We start from the raw sequence: 14,734 nt of genomic DNA, 5'->3' as shown, positions 1-14,734 counted from the left end.
GGCTATTTATCCTGATGCTGGAATCAGCTAGAATCTGATCAACGGGAGCCCTTCCAACTGGCTTCTGAATCCTTTTGCAAAAGTAGGTTCTTTTCTAAAGAATCTATTTTTAAATTTGCTTTGACAGGTCTGGAGACAGAGGGAAAGAAATACAGGCAGAGAGCTCCCACTCGCTGGTTTGCTCCCCAAATTCCTGCAGCAGCTGGGGCTGGGCCAGGCCAAGGCTGGGAGCCAAGACCTCCACCTGAGTTTTGCACGTGGGTGGAAGGAATCCAACTGCTTGAGCCATCACCTGCTGCGTCCCAGGGTGCACAGTGGCAGGAAGCTGGAATAGGAGAAGAGCTGGGACTGGAACCCAGGCCCTTGGATGTAGGATGTGGGCATCCCAAGCAGTGCCCTAACCACTGTGCCTAAACCGGCACCTCACAATAGGTTCTTAGAGACACTTTGTAAAAGCCGTAACATTACTATGTTCCATGTTACAATGTGACATTACTTGTTACAGTGTTGCCATGTAACATGTTGCCATTGTAGCCATTTGTTAATGCTGCCTTTGGTACAGTTCAGCTGTGCTGAGGACATTCACGCTGCCGTGGTCTGGTCATCACTCATCCGCGGGGCTTTTTCTGTCTCGGGAAAACAGAACTCCGCACCTGGAAACAGGAGCCCCGCCTCCACATCCCAGCAGGTGTCCCGGGTCAGGGCCCCACAGTCTTTGAGCATTTCCTGACTTTCTCATCACGGCCGAACGCTCGGGGCTCCTACTCTACTGTCCCTGCCCCCGCAGAGGCCGAAAGCAAGACCCCGGCTCTAGGAATGCTCATGGCAGAGCCAGGATTCCCCCCCACCCACACTGGGGATCAGTCTCACTTTCTGGTCTACTCCTGGGTGTTTCTTTTTGCAGGAATTAATAAATCCATGTAGGTTTTCCTAATCATCCCCTTCTTCATACTCAAAAGCATAGTCTGACCACTCTCTGGCATTTTGCTTTTTTCCACTTAACATCTTGAAGTCACCCCTCCCGTCATCGCACAGAGCTCGCCCCACCTTTTTCACAGCTGCATAATACTCCACAGTAAGCTTATCCTGCCATTTCACACTTACACACACACACACACACACACACAGTTTCCAATATTTTAGGATTTCATGTAAGGCTGTAACAACTCATTCAACCATGCCCCAGTATTTTCGTGTTGTTGAGGTGGGCCCTTGGGGCAGGTGTAGAGAAGCAGGTGGCTGGGTCAGAGGCAAGTACTTGTGCTGCTCACCAGCTGGCGCCAAGCCTCCTTCCCAAGGCCTGAGCTGGCTTCCCTGGCAGGAAGCAGCAGGTACCTGTTTCCCCAAAGCCTCGACATCCCGACAGCAAGCAAACGGCATCTCTCGGGAGCCTCGCTGTGCTGTTCTCTGGCTCCGAGGGAGCTGGGCACGTGTTCCAACACTCAGGGGCCATTTCAACAATCTCTGTGTGCGTGTGGAAGTGCGGATTGTCCGTTCATGAGTAAGAGAAGCCGTGTTTCCATCAGATTGCTGGTGTCTTGCTACCTAAGTTTTTGAAGGCTGTTCTTGTATGAGGGATATTATTCCTGTCTGCGAGATCTGTGGCAAATATTTTCTCCAGATGTTTGGTTTGCTTTGACTTTGTAATTTCTGCTTCCTGCTGGTTGTTATGCAGTGGATGACCCAGCACTTGCTGGATGGGGTTTGGATCTGAGTGAGGGAGAAACCGTTTCTGCACACCCGGGGTACAGAGGCGCCCACCCACGCTCCCCGGCAGTACTTGGGCATGCGCTTTTTCACAGGATCCGTTCAGGGATTTTTCCTGTGCTCCGGATGCAATGTGGGTCCAGAATTATCATCTCCGGATGCTCCCATGTTAGCAAGCCCCTCTCTGTCCCAGCGGCGTGAGATGCCACCTTTATCGGACACCAAGTTTCCCTGTGCACTGGGGCTATTTCTGGAGCCACTTCTTCTTTGAAAGATTTGTTTAGTTATTTGAAAGGCAGAGTTACAGGGAGAGAGGGAGAGACACACACGCAGAGGTCTTCCATCTGCTGGTTCACTCCCCAAATGGCCACAACATCTGGGACTGGGCCAAGCCTAAGCCAGGAGCCAGGAGCCAGGAGCCAGGAGCCAGGAGCTTCATCTGGGTCTCCCACATGGTTTTTGCAGGGGCCCAAGGACTTGTGCCATCCTCTGCTGCTTTCCCAGGTGCATTGGTGGCAACTTAACCTGTCTCACCACACGCCAGCCCCTGGAGTCTCTTCTATTCCACCAGTCTGTCTACTCACGCCACGTCCCCCATTAAACAAATGACTGTGGACCAGAAAAGAGAAGCACCCCCCCAACACACACACGTGTGCACAGGCACATACACATATGCACACATACGCACACGCAAAAGTTACTGTATCCTATGCACACGTCATCTGTGCACAGAACACAGGGCACTTAACAGGGGCTGCTGGGGGAAGAGAACTGGCTGCCTGGCTGGCTTTGGGTCGGGGACTCCCCACCAATCCTTTGAGAGCTTTCCAAGTGTATTCAGGGTCTGGGTGTTTCCTCAAACAGTAGCTCAACTCTTCAAAAGCTAATTGTTTGCAGGGTGGGATTTGGCCTGGCAGTTAAGCTACCAGCTGGGATGCTCACATCCGTGTGTGGAGGGCCCAGGTTCAAGTCCCAGCGAGTGCACACCCTGGGAGGCAGCGGTGATGGCTCATGGAGCTGTGCCCTTGACACTCATGGGGGGGCCTGGATGGAGCTCTCTGGCTTCTGGCTTTGGCCTGCTCCAGCCACAGCTACTGTGGGCATTTGGGGAGTGAACCAGCAGAGGGGCGATCTCTCTCCAAATAAAAACTTTTTTTTTTTTTTGACAGGCAGAGTGGACAGTGAGAGAGAGAGACAGAGAGAAAGGTCTTCCTTTGCCGTTGGTTCACCCTCCAATGGCCGCCGCGGCTGGCGCGCTGCGGCCGGCGCACCGCGCTGATCCGATGGCAGGAGCCAGGAGCCAGGTGCTCTTCCTGGTCTCCCATGGGGTGCAGGGCCCAAGCACCTGGGCCATCCTCCACTGCACTCCCTGGCCACAGCAGAGAGCTGGCCTGGAAGAGGGGCAACCGGGACAGAATCCGGCGCCCCAACCGGGACTAGAACCCGGTGTGCCGGCGCCGCTAGGCGGAGGATTAGCCTAGTGAGCTGCGGCGCCGGCCCAAATAAAAACTTTTTAAAAAAGAGAAAGTCTTTAGCTGGTGATAGTGAATCCACAAGTTCCTTCGGTTGCCTATTGTGCTGTTGTGTTTTGGAGTCTCTCATAAGTATTTCTTAGGGCAGCAGAATGAGCTGGTGGGGTAAGTGAGGGAGGGGTCGTGATGACCTGAGACCCAGATCCTGCAGCTACGGTTTGCACACTACTGCCCTCTACTGGCAATCAGGTGACTTGCTGGGAGGACTCGGTCTCACCCAGCTGCCATGGGTGGCAGCTTACCAGACACCACCCCCACCCCCAGCCCCGGGCACCCACGGCCAGACCAGCTGAGCCACAGCCCTGCGCGTGCCCCCTGCTCCCCCGGCTCTTGGCTGCCCCCCACCTCATCCCTGCTCTCAGCTTCTGCCCCATTCTCCTCCAGACCTGAGTTTGGAAGGCTGCAGGGCCCACACCTGCTCTTTCTGCTCCAGTTCCCCTTAGGCTGACAATCCTGCCTGACCTCCCACCATGCCTGGTGCGGCTCCCAGCTGACCACTGAGCATGCGCTGGTCAAGCCTCCACGGGGGGGGGGGGTGTCTCTGGGGTCCTCCCTGCCTAGTCATACCTGCTGTTGTCTCTCACCCCTGGTCCCTCTCCCCACCCCCCTGCTGCAGCCAGGCTCCTGCCAGGGCCCATGGTCCAGGAAAGGAGGCCAAGGACAGACTGCGAGGGCCTGGTTGGCTGCAGAGAAGTGTGGAGCCATGACACGGGCCTTCAGGGGCACGCAGCCCTGCCCAGGTGGGCGGGGCCAGCAGGTGTGCACCAGGACCCTGGGAATGAAAAACACACACTTCACACTTCCACTTAGAGCCCGCCGAGCCGGCGTCCACTCTGGGTGGTAATCACAGCAATGCAATCCCAAAGCAGCCCTACAACACAGATTGCCCCCATGTCACAGACGGGCACGTGGAGGCCCTGCCCACCTCACAGCCAGGGAGCAGGAGGCTGGGGCCCTGCAGAGGCTGCACCGTGCACCCCCCAGCTCCTGCCGCAGCTCTCCTTGGAGCGAGGGGCAGAGCCATTTGGATCCACAACCGCCCCTCCCCTTCTGTTTCAGAATTTCAGATGGGGTCTGTTTGTGCCCACCCCTCCCTGCTAGGCAGTGCCTCTCTCAGGCTCTGTCTTCAACCTCTGCGCCCCAGCTGCTGGTGTAGAGCCTGTCCCCGAGGACGCGTCCTGGGCATGGGGAATGTGGGGGCCTCGCCCAAGGTGGCAGGGCAGAGGCAGGAAGCCACAGGCCTCGGAGCCGACTGCACAGGGGTAAGGGAAGCAGAGTCTCCCGTAAGCACCAGGTCTGGGTGCAGGGAACCCAGGGCGGTGGCCACGCCCACTGAGACAGGGGTCACAGGTCGAGGTGGGCAGGGCTGGGGGCCAAGCAAGCAGTGGGTGCACGGGTGTGAGTTCCGCAGACAGCAAGTTGCAGAGGGCAGAGTGGAGCCACTGCCCAGAGCCACGGGTTATGCACCGGCTGGAGTTGCAACTCCGGGTGCGGGCCCACCCCGAGGCAGGTCGGCACTCGAGGGACAGCCAAGAGGAGGGGCAGTCAGCGAGGGCGTTCCAGTAAGGAGGACCTGAGGCTGACGGGTCCTGACAGCTGGGGACATTTCCGTGTAGGGACGAGAGCCCCGAGGCCATCACCAGGCAATAAGGGAGACACGAGGCTTCCGGAGCTCAGCACCTTCCGTCTTCTCTTTGGTTATTTGGTTTGAAGTTTGGAACTGGGGCCCGCGCTGTGGCGCAGCGGGTAAAGCCGCTGCGCACGACGCCAGCATCCCACGCAGGTGCCTGTTCGAGTCCCGGCTGCACTGCTTCCAGGACTGCTGCTTGCTGATGGCCTGGGCAAAGCAGCGGAGGACCCGAGTGCTTGGGCCCCTACACCCATGTGGGAGACCCGGATGAAGCTCCTGGCTCCTGGCTTTGGCCTAGCTGTTGTGGCCATTTGGGGAGTGAACCAGTGGAGGAAGACCTCTCTCTCTCCCTCTCTCTGCAACTCTTTCAAATAAATAAATAAATAAATCTTAAAAAAAAATTTGGTATTGACCCAGCTACCAGTTCACCTGAAAATGTCTTCTTCCGCCACAAGACTTCTCTGTGAGCTGAGACCGCCCCCATGCTAACAGCATGGAGCGCGTGCCGCCGGGGCCGTCGCGGTGGGCGGGACCCCCGCCACCGCTCCTGCATGAGTTTTAGCTTAGCTGACCTCACACCCACCCGGGGTGGGGCAGGACTGAGCTGCACCCACTTCTCAGAAGAGGAAACTGAGGCAGAAAGGCCCTGGAAGGCAGGTGCGAAGCTGATTCCACAGCGCTAGGACCGAATGACCGCGCCGATCAGTACGCAGTGCACTGTGTAGAGTGGGGCTTGGGACTGCGCCCCCTCCTGGCCACGGTCCAGACCGAGGAACTGTCCCAAAGCAGCTGGTCAGACAGATTGGGCAGCGCACTTCCACCCGCCGCGGCGCACAGGGGCTGCTCGGCAAATATTTGCCGGGTGGACAGAAATTCCGTTGTCCCCGTTGTCTTGTGTTGCAAGGTGCTGCCCGGAATACCCGGGGTGGGGGTGGGGCGGGCGCCCGCAGAAGCAGGGACCTCGTGGTGTGTTGTTATTCTGGGAGCTGAGGCTGGCGGGAGGCGGTGCCCTGGGTCACTCGTTAGGGTCACAACACAGCCCGAGGCTCCAGGCGTCCCCGGAAAGCACAGCCACGCCCATTCTCCCAGCACCGGGCAGGTCTACGAGTACGCGCAGACCCACTGGGAACCTTCTGGGGAAAAGCCCAGTGTGGATCGGCCTTGGTTCTCTGGCTGGAGGCTGGACAGGGCGAGGGGAAGGGGCCGGTCCCACAGGCCTTGCTCAAGACCCCTGCGGAGCTGCAGAGACACGGCCCATCTTCCACGGGCTCCTGTCACGTGTTTCTGTCCTTGCCCCTTTGATCCTGAACCTGCAAAGCCTTGCAGGCAAGATCCACGGGACAGGCTCCTGTCAGACTAGCTGTGTGCCCTGGGGCACATCACACAACCTCTCTGAGCCTTCCATTTGATTGGTAAAATCAGTCTGTTTTAAAATAGCTCAGCACAGGGCCGGCACTGTGGTGTAGTGGGTAAAGCTGCCGCCTGCAGTGCCGGCATCCCATATGGGTGCCTGTTTGAGTCCTGGCTGCTCCACTTCTGATCCAGCTCTCCCTGCTGATGGCCTGGGAAAGCAGTGGAAGGTGGGCCAAGTCCTTGGGCCCCTGCACCTGTGCGGGAGACCCGGAAGAAGCTCCAGGCTCCTGGCTTCAGATCAGCCCAGCTCTGGCCATTGCGGCCATTTGGGGAGTGAACCAGCAGATGGAAGACCTCTCTCTGTCTCTCCCTCTCTCTGTCTGTGACTATGCCTCTCAAGTAAATAAATAAATTTAAAAAGATAAAAGAAAAAGAAACTGGAGCTACAGAGGGCACCCTTGTCTGGAGGAACTGGGACAGAAAGCCAGATCCGAACTCCCAGGCATTCGCACACAAACCCATCTCCTGGAAGAGGCAGGGAGAGAGAACCAGGTTTGTCTGAGACCGGACGACAGGCGGTGTCTAAACTGCTGAGTTCAGCCTCAGGGACTGAGGATGGAGAGTGGGGCTCCCTTTCCAGGTGGGGGTTCCCTGCCTGCACCGTGGTCAGCTCTCATTTCCCTGGGAGCAGGGGCTCACCACTGCAGGAGGTTGGACATTGGACTCTCGTGGAGAGAGGCCAGACACACATCCCGCAGTGCGCTCAGGCAGCCCCGCCCCGGGGAGCCCCCCAGTCCACACGTCGGCAGTGCTGAGGTGGGGGACCCCGGCTGGGACACAGGGGCCTTTGCAATGGGCTCCTGACCGAGTTCCCCTTCTTCCCAAGTACTCGCCATTCCCATTTCATGGATGTGGAAGCTGAGGCTCAGAGAGCTTGGGACTTGTCCGTGGACTTGGGAAGTGACCGGGCATCAGGAAGGTCGATGGGGTGTAGGCTGAGGTGCAGAAAGAGTGAAGCAGAGTCAGGAGAGCCAGACCTGGCCCTGGCCCAGTTGCCATGAACTTGGTGAGGCCCTGGCCCTCTCTGTTTCTAGAGGGGCCAGACCAGGTGGCGTCGAGGGCTCTCCCCAGTGACCAACAAGGAACTGGCGCTGCCTGGAGAGGCGGGGAGGGTGACCCAGCCCAGCGAGGCATCTGGAGCCCTCTCAGCCAGCCACGTGCAGCTTCCCCCGGACAATCACAGTGCGGGGGCGGGGGGGAGGGTGGAGCCTTCAGCAGGTGGTGCGGGGGTGGGGCAGGGAGGGATCGGTGTCCTGGGCCCCCCCAACCCTGCTGCGTGCAGGGACCCAGCCTCCTGGTGTGAGCTCCCAGAGCCCAGACCCAGGTTCTTCAAGTCAGGCATAAACTCAGCCGTGCCCTGGCGCCCCCAGCTGGGCCAGCCTCCTCTTGAGCTGCGGACCAGGGTTGTCCTGCAAGAAGACGCACCTGCCTACCTGTGAGGCTGTGGGGACCCTGCAGATGTCACAGCAAAACTGGTCTCAAGCAGCCCACAGCCAGAGGGAGGCCCCCGGGGTTAGGGGTGCTGGGGGTGCTCGGATTGTGGGAACAGAGCTCCCCAGGCCGCGGCACTGCTCAGAAGCCAGGGACCGGTTCCCCAAGACCTTGAGGCACCCCAAGCACCCTCGGCTGCGTGCTCAGGAAACCGGGGTGGCCCCACGGGTGCACGGACTTGGCACTTGGCTGTTTTATTTCCTCAACAGGGAAACAAGGCAGGCGGGGCGCCCCCTCAGCACCGTGTGGGGCAGCCCAGGTGTGGACCTGGGTCCCCTGCCCCCCGCTGTCTTCTCCCCAGCCTCTGCGGGGAGCCCGAGAGTCAGTGGAAGTCCTGGGCCTGGGATGTGGCCTCAGTGGACACTGGAGCCGGATGGAGATGTGCTGTCAGTGCAGTCAGCGTAGCCGGGCTGGGCACGGCTGGTGGCCGGGCATCGCCGGAGCCGGCCTGCGTCCTGCCCGGCCTCAGTGCGTCTTCCCCCGGCCCTCCGAGATGATGTCCTCAGGTCGGGCACGCATGAACCACTCCACCCAGGAGCCGTCATAGATGGGCACATCGGGCTTGCCACACAGGTAGGCCCCCAGGGCCACGTGGCAGGCGGTGACGCCCGAGCCGCAGGTGGCCACGAGCGGCCGGGACAGGTCCACCTTCTTCTCCTGGAACAGGCGCTGGATCTCCTCCGGGCTCTTCTCCAGGCCCTCTGGGGTCATGAACTCTGTAAAGGGGATGTTCACGGTGCCGGGGATGTGGCCGGGTTCGATGCCTGCAGCAGGGGAGCAGGAAAGAAGAGAGAGAGACGTGGCATGAGCGGCGGCCCATGACTGTGGCACCTGCCACACAGAGAGCCCCCCTCCCCCAGACAGGCAGAGTGCCAGTCCTGCCACAGGCACCCCCACATTCTGTCCTCCCCAGCACAAAGCTCGGGCACTACTGAGACATGTTCCCATTCCACAGACGGTGAAGCTGAGGCTGTGGACGAGCTCAGGAGAGAGCACCTAGCACATGACTGGCTGGAGGTGGAACCCAGAACCCAACCCCACTAGAACCACTCTTGGCCCCACAGAACAGTCAACAGGAGCCCTGCCGGGCGGGGTCTGTGGCCCTGGCAGGCATGGAGCTGGGATCCTGCAGGGTTCAGGTAATCACTGGACAATTACAAGTCCATGGCTGTTACTAACGGCCCTACTGGGAACCACGAGGGCCTGTCGTAGGCCATGAGCAGTCATCACCCACGGACACTGCAGTGCGTGCCGTGCGCCGGGCACTGCTGGACCTCCCCCCGGCCCCTCGGGGTGCCTTCTCCATGAGAAGAAAGGACCACCCTCCCTTGTGTACAGACAGCAGCCTGAGAGGCACTGATTTGCTCCAGCTAGGAGTGGGGAGAGGGACTCAAACCCAGGCCATCCTGGAGCCGCTGGCTGCAACGCCACGCTGCCTGAGGGGTGAGCAGGAGTCAGCCAGGTGCAGGGGCTGGGGCTACGGGGGCTGCAGTGTCTACTCTCAGAGCACAGCACAGAGGGGCCACTCCTCCCCGCATGTGCAGACACTGGGATGGTGCAGGCGGAACCTGGGCTGGGTCACAGGCGACCCACAGAGCCCCGCCCAGAGCAGAAGAGCAGCTGCCCCTCCAGGTGGAGACTACGAAGACAGGGCTGCTCCTCCCCCCTCCAGAGAAGCAGGCCTCCCCTCCCTGCGGGACTGCTGTGACCGAATACAGGTGCACTCAGCCTCTGGGGTGGGCAGGATGATGGCAGCAAGGGCTGGGAGTGCTCCCCACCGCCTGAGATGGCACCGACCCCCAGGCCATTGCACCTGCCAGCTTCGTCCACCCTGGCACCACCTGCTGGGCGTGTGTCATCACCGTCCATTTTCCAGGTGAGTGAGCATGATTGAGGCAAGCGTTCAGAACCCCCCAAGAGCCAGAGAGCCACACACGAGCGACATCACGTCCGCGTCCCCCTGCGCAGCATCCCCACGCGTGCACACGCGGAGCTGGGTGCTCTACACGCTCCCTCTCATCCTCTGCCCCGTGTGCCAGCTCCCATTTCACACCTGAGGAGCTGAGGCTCAGAGGCCAGGCGAGCTCCCTGGTCACACAGGCAGTGCAGCCTGGGGCGCAGCTCTGAGCCCAGGTCTGGCACCAGCCAGCTCCCCGTGTTGCTCCATCCCCTGGAGCTCAGCTGGGGGAGCCAACAAGATCAAGGTGGTGCCTGGATTAGGCTGGGTGCGGCTGAATCACCACCCATGCGGCCTCACCGTGGGCTGGCTCTTAGCTATTTATCACCATTGCACTGCCAGTCTAGGGCCCGAAGCCAGCACACAGTGCTTGCCCTTAAGCCATCCAAGGCAGTGCGGGGATAGCCCGAGCCCAAGGGGCTTGGGAAACACGGAACAGGAACTCTAGCCCTGGGGACAAGGGACATCACCCAGGGAGAGCTTCCCCAGAGGCAGTGGCCCCGGGCTCTTGCAGCCTTGCGCTGGGGATCACTGGCTGCTCTCTGCAGTTTAACGTGTGGGCTCCTTGCTGAGCAGGGCAAGGCGGGCTGCTGCTCTTTCCCTCTCTGCACAGGGACAGCGCAGTGGCCCCGCGGTGCGGATGAGCGGCCGGTTCCAGGACCAAGTCCCTCAGACAAAAACGGCGGCGTCTGTACCCATTCTCAAGCAGACTCTAGACGTCTCCTGGTTACTTACAGAACCTCATGCCAGGTAAACGCTGCGTGCTAGTGCTAGTGTCACACTGTGTTGTCTGGGGGCTAGTAAGGGACACGTACAGGTACATGTCCCGTGCAATTCTTTTTTTTTTCAAGCATTTTCCATCTGAAGTCGGGTGAGTCCCCCAGACAGGGAGGCTGTGGTTTAGGATGGACTGACGGTGCCTGCCTCCTGGGGATTTTGGAAAACTCCCACCCAAGGGGTCTTTGAGCCCCCTGCCTGAGGGGTCCCCTTCCATACAAGGCTTTCCCCTACACCCGGGAAGCCCCGCCCCCAGGCAGAAGGCCCTGCCCCCTCCCCAGGGAGCAGTCACCCTGGGCTCACTGCTCCCAAGATCCTGGCTTCCCTCTGCACCCAGCGCCTCCTCCTGCAGCCGGCATCCCCTGAGCCCCTGGGTCCACCAGATCCGGGCCTGTCACAGGGATTGTCCCAAACTGCGCCCCACCCGCCACCATTCTGCAGAGAGCCACACACCCATGGAGCTGGGGCGAGAGCTGCCTGGGTTCTCGCACTGAGATAGGCGCTGACTCCAGGCAGTCGCTGTGCAAAACGCGGTGGGCCGGGATGCGGTGGCAAGATCCACCTTGTAGGCACGGAACACAGGTCCGGCTTCTCATCCCTGGCAGTGGCCTTTACAGGTGAGAGCAAGGCCAGCGCAGTGCCCCCCACCCCCCCACCCCCAGCGCTGTTACCGTCTCGGGGCTCAGGCTCCGTGCCCTGGAAGCGGCCAGCGGCGCGGGCGTCCACCACTTGGAAGCGCCGGGCTTCCAGGTTCTCCTTGATGTCCTCGTAGGTCTTGACGAAGGCGGGGTCGAGCTGCGCGTGGAACTCAGCGGGCGCGGGGTGGCTCTTGCCTGAGCCGAGCGGGAGGCCTTGGCGCAGCCAGTGGCGCAGGCCGCCGTCGAGCAGCGACACGGTGCGGTGGCCGAAGGCGCGGAACATCCACCAGACCCGCGGCGCCGCGTACAGGCCTTGCTCGCTGGCGTCGTAGACCACGACGTGCGTGGCCGCGCCCACGCCCAGGCGGCCCGCGTACTCCGCGAACTGCTCGGCGCCGGGCAGCATGTGGTCGTAGGGCGACGTGCGGTCGCTGCACTGGTCGATGTCGAAGAAGGCGGCGCCCGGGATGTGGCGCTCCTCGAACTCGCGGCGCGCGTCGCGGCCCAGCTTGGGCAGGTACCAGGAGGCGTCGAGTAGCTGCAGCGGCTGCCCGGCGCGCGGGGCCCGCAGCGCCTCGGCCACCCACTGCGCCGACACGAGTGCGCGGAAGAGCTGCGGGGCGGCCATGGTGTCACTCGGGCTGCAGGCCTGCACGACAGGGAGGCTGTCAGTTGGGCCCTGGGCCGGCGCCCTGGGACTGGGGCAGGGGTGAGGGCTGGAGAGGCAGGTGGAGCCCGCCTAGGGCAGAGTCCAGGGATGGAGAAATCACTTTGAGGGGACTTTGGTCCCTGGGGGCCTCGGCTGCCAGGCCTTGGAGCTACAGAGCTCCAAGTGACCACACGTGATGAGTCCCAGGAGAGGGACCTGCGGGAGGGGGAGGGGGGCCTCACTGCTATTAAGAACAGGTGCAGAGCAGGTGCCGTCTGGCCCCTCCCTGAAATTCAACTCAGGTTCATTCACAGCTAACCAGGTCCCCCAGTGCGTGTATTTATACACAGCCTGGGTGGCTGGGATTTGCGGAGTCCTAGCTGTGTGCCATTCTCTCATACCTCACTGCACCTTGCAAATAGCGCCTGGCACAGCAGTCAGTTATTTGTTGAACAAACAGTCTTGAGAGGTTTGGTCTGTCGGGACCATTTTGCAGAGGGGAACACTGAGGCTCACACACACTGACTCCCCTGGGGCATCCCACTGGGCAGCCTGACTGCAGACACCAGGCTCCTCAGCCACAGGGGCTGCTGTGCTGGCCCTGGGGGTCCAGCCTGAGCTGTCACCGGGTCCTTCTGTAAGCAGCAGCAACAGGGACTCGGCTCCTCACACCTCCTCCCTCCACTGCTGCCGTGGTGGACAGGGCACCAGCGCACAGCCCGCTGTCCCTAGCCAGCCCGTGACCGTGGGTTCTGGTGCCGGGTGCCCACAGTGCACAGCTGCCCTTGTGCAGGTTAGAGGAACAAGTCCTTTCTGTTAAGCAGGGGCAGAGGCCCTGCCAGGGCCTCTGGCTGGGCACCCTGTGGAGTGCACAGGCTCACATTCGCGCCAGCAGCTCTGCCGGCCACGTGGAGGGGTGGGCAGAGAGCAGGGTCAACGGAGCGTCGTGGGGAGCAGGTGCCAAGCCCCGCAGCTTTATGAATGAGGCAGTGGCACTGGCAGTGCCTTGTGCTCAGCCACAGAGCTGTTCAGTGGGGGCACACTGGGGTCCCCGAGCAGGTTCTGTTTCTGATAACGGTGCTCCCAGCCCCCATCTCTAATAGAGATTAAGAAATGAACATAGGAGCCAGTGCTGTGGCATAGCGGGTAAAGCCGCCACCTGCAGTGCCAGCATCCCACATGGGCACTGATTCGAGTCCTGGCTGCTCCACTTCAGATCCAGCTCTCTGCTATGGCCTGGGAAAGCAGTGGAAAATGGCCCAAGTCCTTGGGCCCCTGCTCCCATGTGAAAGACCTGGAAGAAGTTGCTTGCTCCTAGCCTCAGATCGGTGCAGCTCTGGCTGTTGCGGCCAACTGGGGAGTGAACCAGTGGATGGAAGACCTCTCTCTCTCTCTCTCTGCCTCTCTTTCTCTCTCTGTGTAACTCTCACTTTCAAATTAATTAAAATAAAAAAAGAAATGAACACAGAGGGGCCACCATACGGCTGGTTCCATTAGTAATCACCTTGAAAGGTTTAGTGAAACCCCGTGATTTCTTCCATAACTCTCGCGGATGACCCTGGAACCTACAGCAGTAAATTTAGAACCTGAGAATTTCAGGACTGGGTGTGACCCGGCCCAGCCCTCTCAGCTGAACTGCTGGCCTTGGAGGCGGCTCTGAGAGGGCAAGTTCATGTGGCTGAAGGCAAGGGCGGAGAGGAGAAGAGGCATCAGGTCCTGGTGGGTGGGTGGGGGAGTGAGGCACCCTGGGACATACAGGACAGCCCCTGGCCCATATTGGGGAGGGGGATGTCCACAGGGGCGATCAGGGCTGGGCCGACTGCTGCAGGGTGTCCCCTACCCATCTGGTTCCTCCTGGCACCTGCTCTCCGCCCCTGCCCGGACCCCTCCCTCCCCCCCCCCCCCCGACCTCAGAAGACTCCCTAGGTAAATACTAGTCCAAGGATGAAATGCAGCAATTTGCCGTGGGAAGCATTTCCGGGCAAAACCAACTTTTCTGACAAGGAGCCGAGAACAGCATGGGAGGCAGGAGCCTGCGGGGAACTGTCGGGAATTCTGCGCTCTGACGCCGCAGCATGCGAGGCTCAGGGGAGCAGGTAAACAAAGGCAGAGCTGCCGCGTGGACCTCTGCGCAGGGTTCGGCCGGCCTCCGCCGCACCTGCTCCGAGCTCCCCCTCCCTCCCTCTCTCGCGTCTCTAAATAAAGTGTCGGGCCTGGCCTGCCCCGTGAGGCTGGCGCGAGCAGCGCGACACCGTGGGAGAGCTCGCGAGGTGCGCGCACGCAGGCGCGGGCGCCTGTTGGTTTCACTTCACCAAGTTCTCCGCCAGCTCCTCCCCGCTGGGGGCTCTGCTCCGCGGGACCTCCTCTCTCGGCCTCTCGCCCTCCCCTCTACCCTCACCGGAGGCACCAGGCCACCCCGCCCCCACCCGCTGCTCCCCACCCGCCACTCATCCCGCCCCACCCTGCGGGCCGCCCCCAGCGGCCCGGGACTGTCCCCCTTCTTAGGGAGGACCGAGGGGCGCCCTGGACGTCCTTCCCGCCTAAACGGCGCCCTCTCCTCCCCTCGGGCCGGGCAAAGGAGCTCCGCGGGGCAGCCTTCGCCGCGCACCCCAAGGAGCGGCCTCCCCCTAGGACAGGCGGGGGCGACGCCGCAGCAGTTACCCGGATCTCGGGCTCCAGGCCTCCCGGCTCCGCCATGGCGCCCCCTCCCCGCGCCCACAGCCCTCTCCCCCCTCCCGCCACCAACCTGCGGCCGGCCAAAGGGAGGAGACTCGGGCACAGCCCACCGCCGCGGCCACTCCGAGCCTCCGCCACCAGCGCCTTCCACTGGCCTGGCGGGTGGGGGGGGGGCGCCCGCGCCTCCGCGCCGCCCCGCGCCGCGCTCCCGCAGCCCGGCGCCCCCCGGCAGCTGCAAGCGGGTCTGTGCGGCGCCGAGCGCAG

At 61.4% G+C, this 14,734-nt stretch overlaps 1 protein-coding gene across 3 annotated transcripts; it reads right to left on the bottom strand.

Moving 5' to 3' along the window:
* Positions 1 to 7,951: 7,951 nt before the first annotated feature.
* Positions 7,952 to 14,691, bottom strand: MPST (mercaptopyruvate sulfurtransferase). Of its 3 annotated transcripts, XM_070052887.1 has the most exons (4): positions 14,456 to 14,522; positions 13,299 to 13,359; positions 11,179 to 11,794; positions 7,952 to 8,537 (listed from the first exon to the last, which is right to left on the bottom strand). In XM_070052887.1, the coding sequence occupies exons 3-4, from the start codon at positions 11,771 to 11,773 to the stop codon at positions 8,239 to 8,241; spliced, it is 894 nt and encodes a 297-aa protein (XP_069908988.1). In that variant the 5' UTR covers positions 11,774 to 11,794; positions 13,299 to 13,359; positions 14,456 to 14,522; the 3' UTR covers positions 7,952 to 8,238. The 3 variants fall into 3 exon arrangements, with proteins under 3 accessions (XP_069908988.1, XP_008255291.3, XP_002711453.3); XM_008257069.4 differs by lacking the exons at positions 13,299 to 13,359; positions 14,456 to 14,522 and adding an exon at positions 14,541 to 14,691; XM_002711407.4 differs by lacking the exon at positions 13,299 to 13,359 and having other exon boundaries at positions 14,456 to 14,619.
* Positions 14,692 to 14,734: the final 43 nt, after the last annotated feature.

This window comes from Oryctolagus cuniculus, chromosome 11 (assembly GCF_964237555.1).
Source record: "Oryctolagus cuniculus chromosome 11, mOryCun1.1, whole genome shotgun sequence".
NCBI lineage: Eukaryota > Metazoa > Chordata > Mammalia > Lagomorpha > Leporidae > Oryctolagus > Oryctolagus cuniculus.
This window is presented reverse-complemented; position numbering and strand designations above follow the sequence as displayed.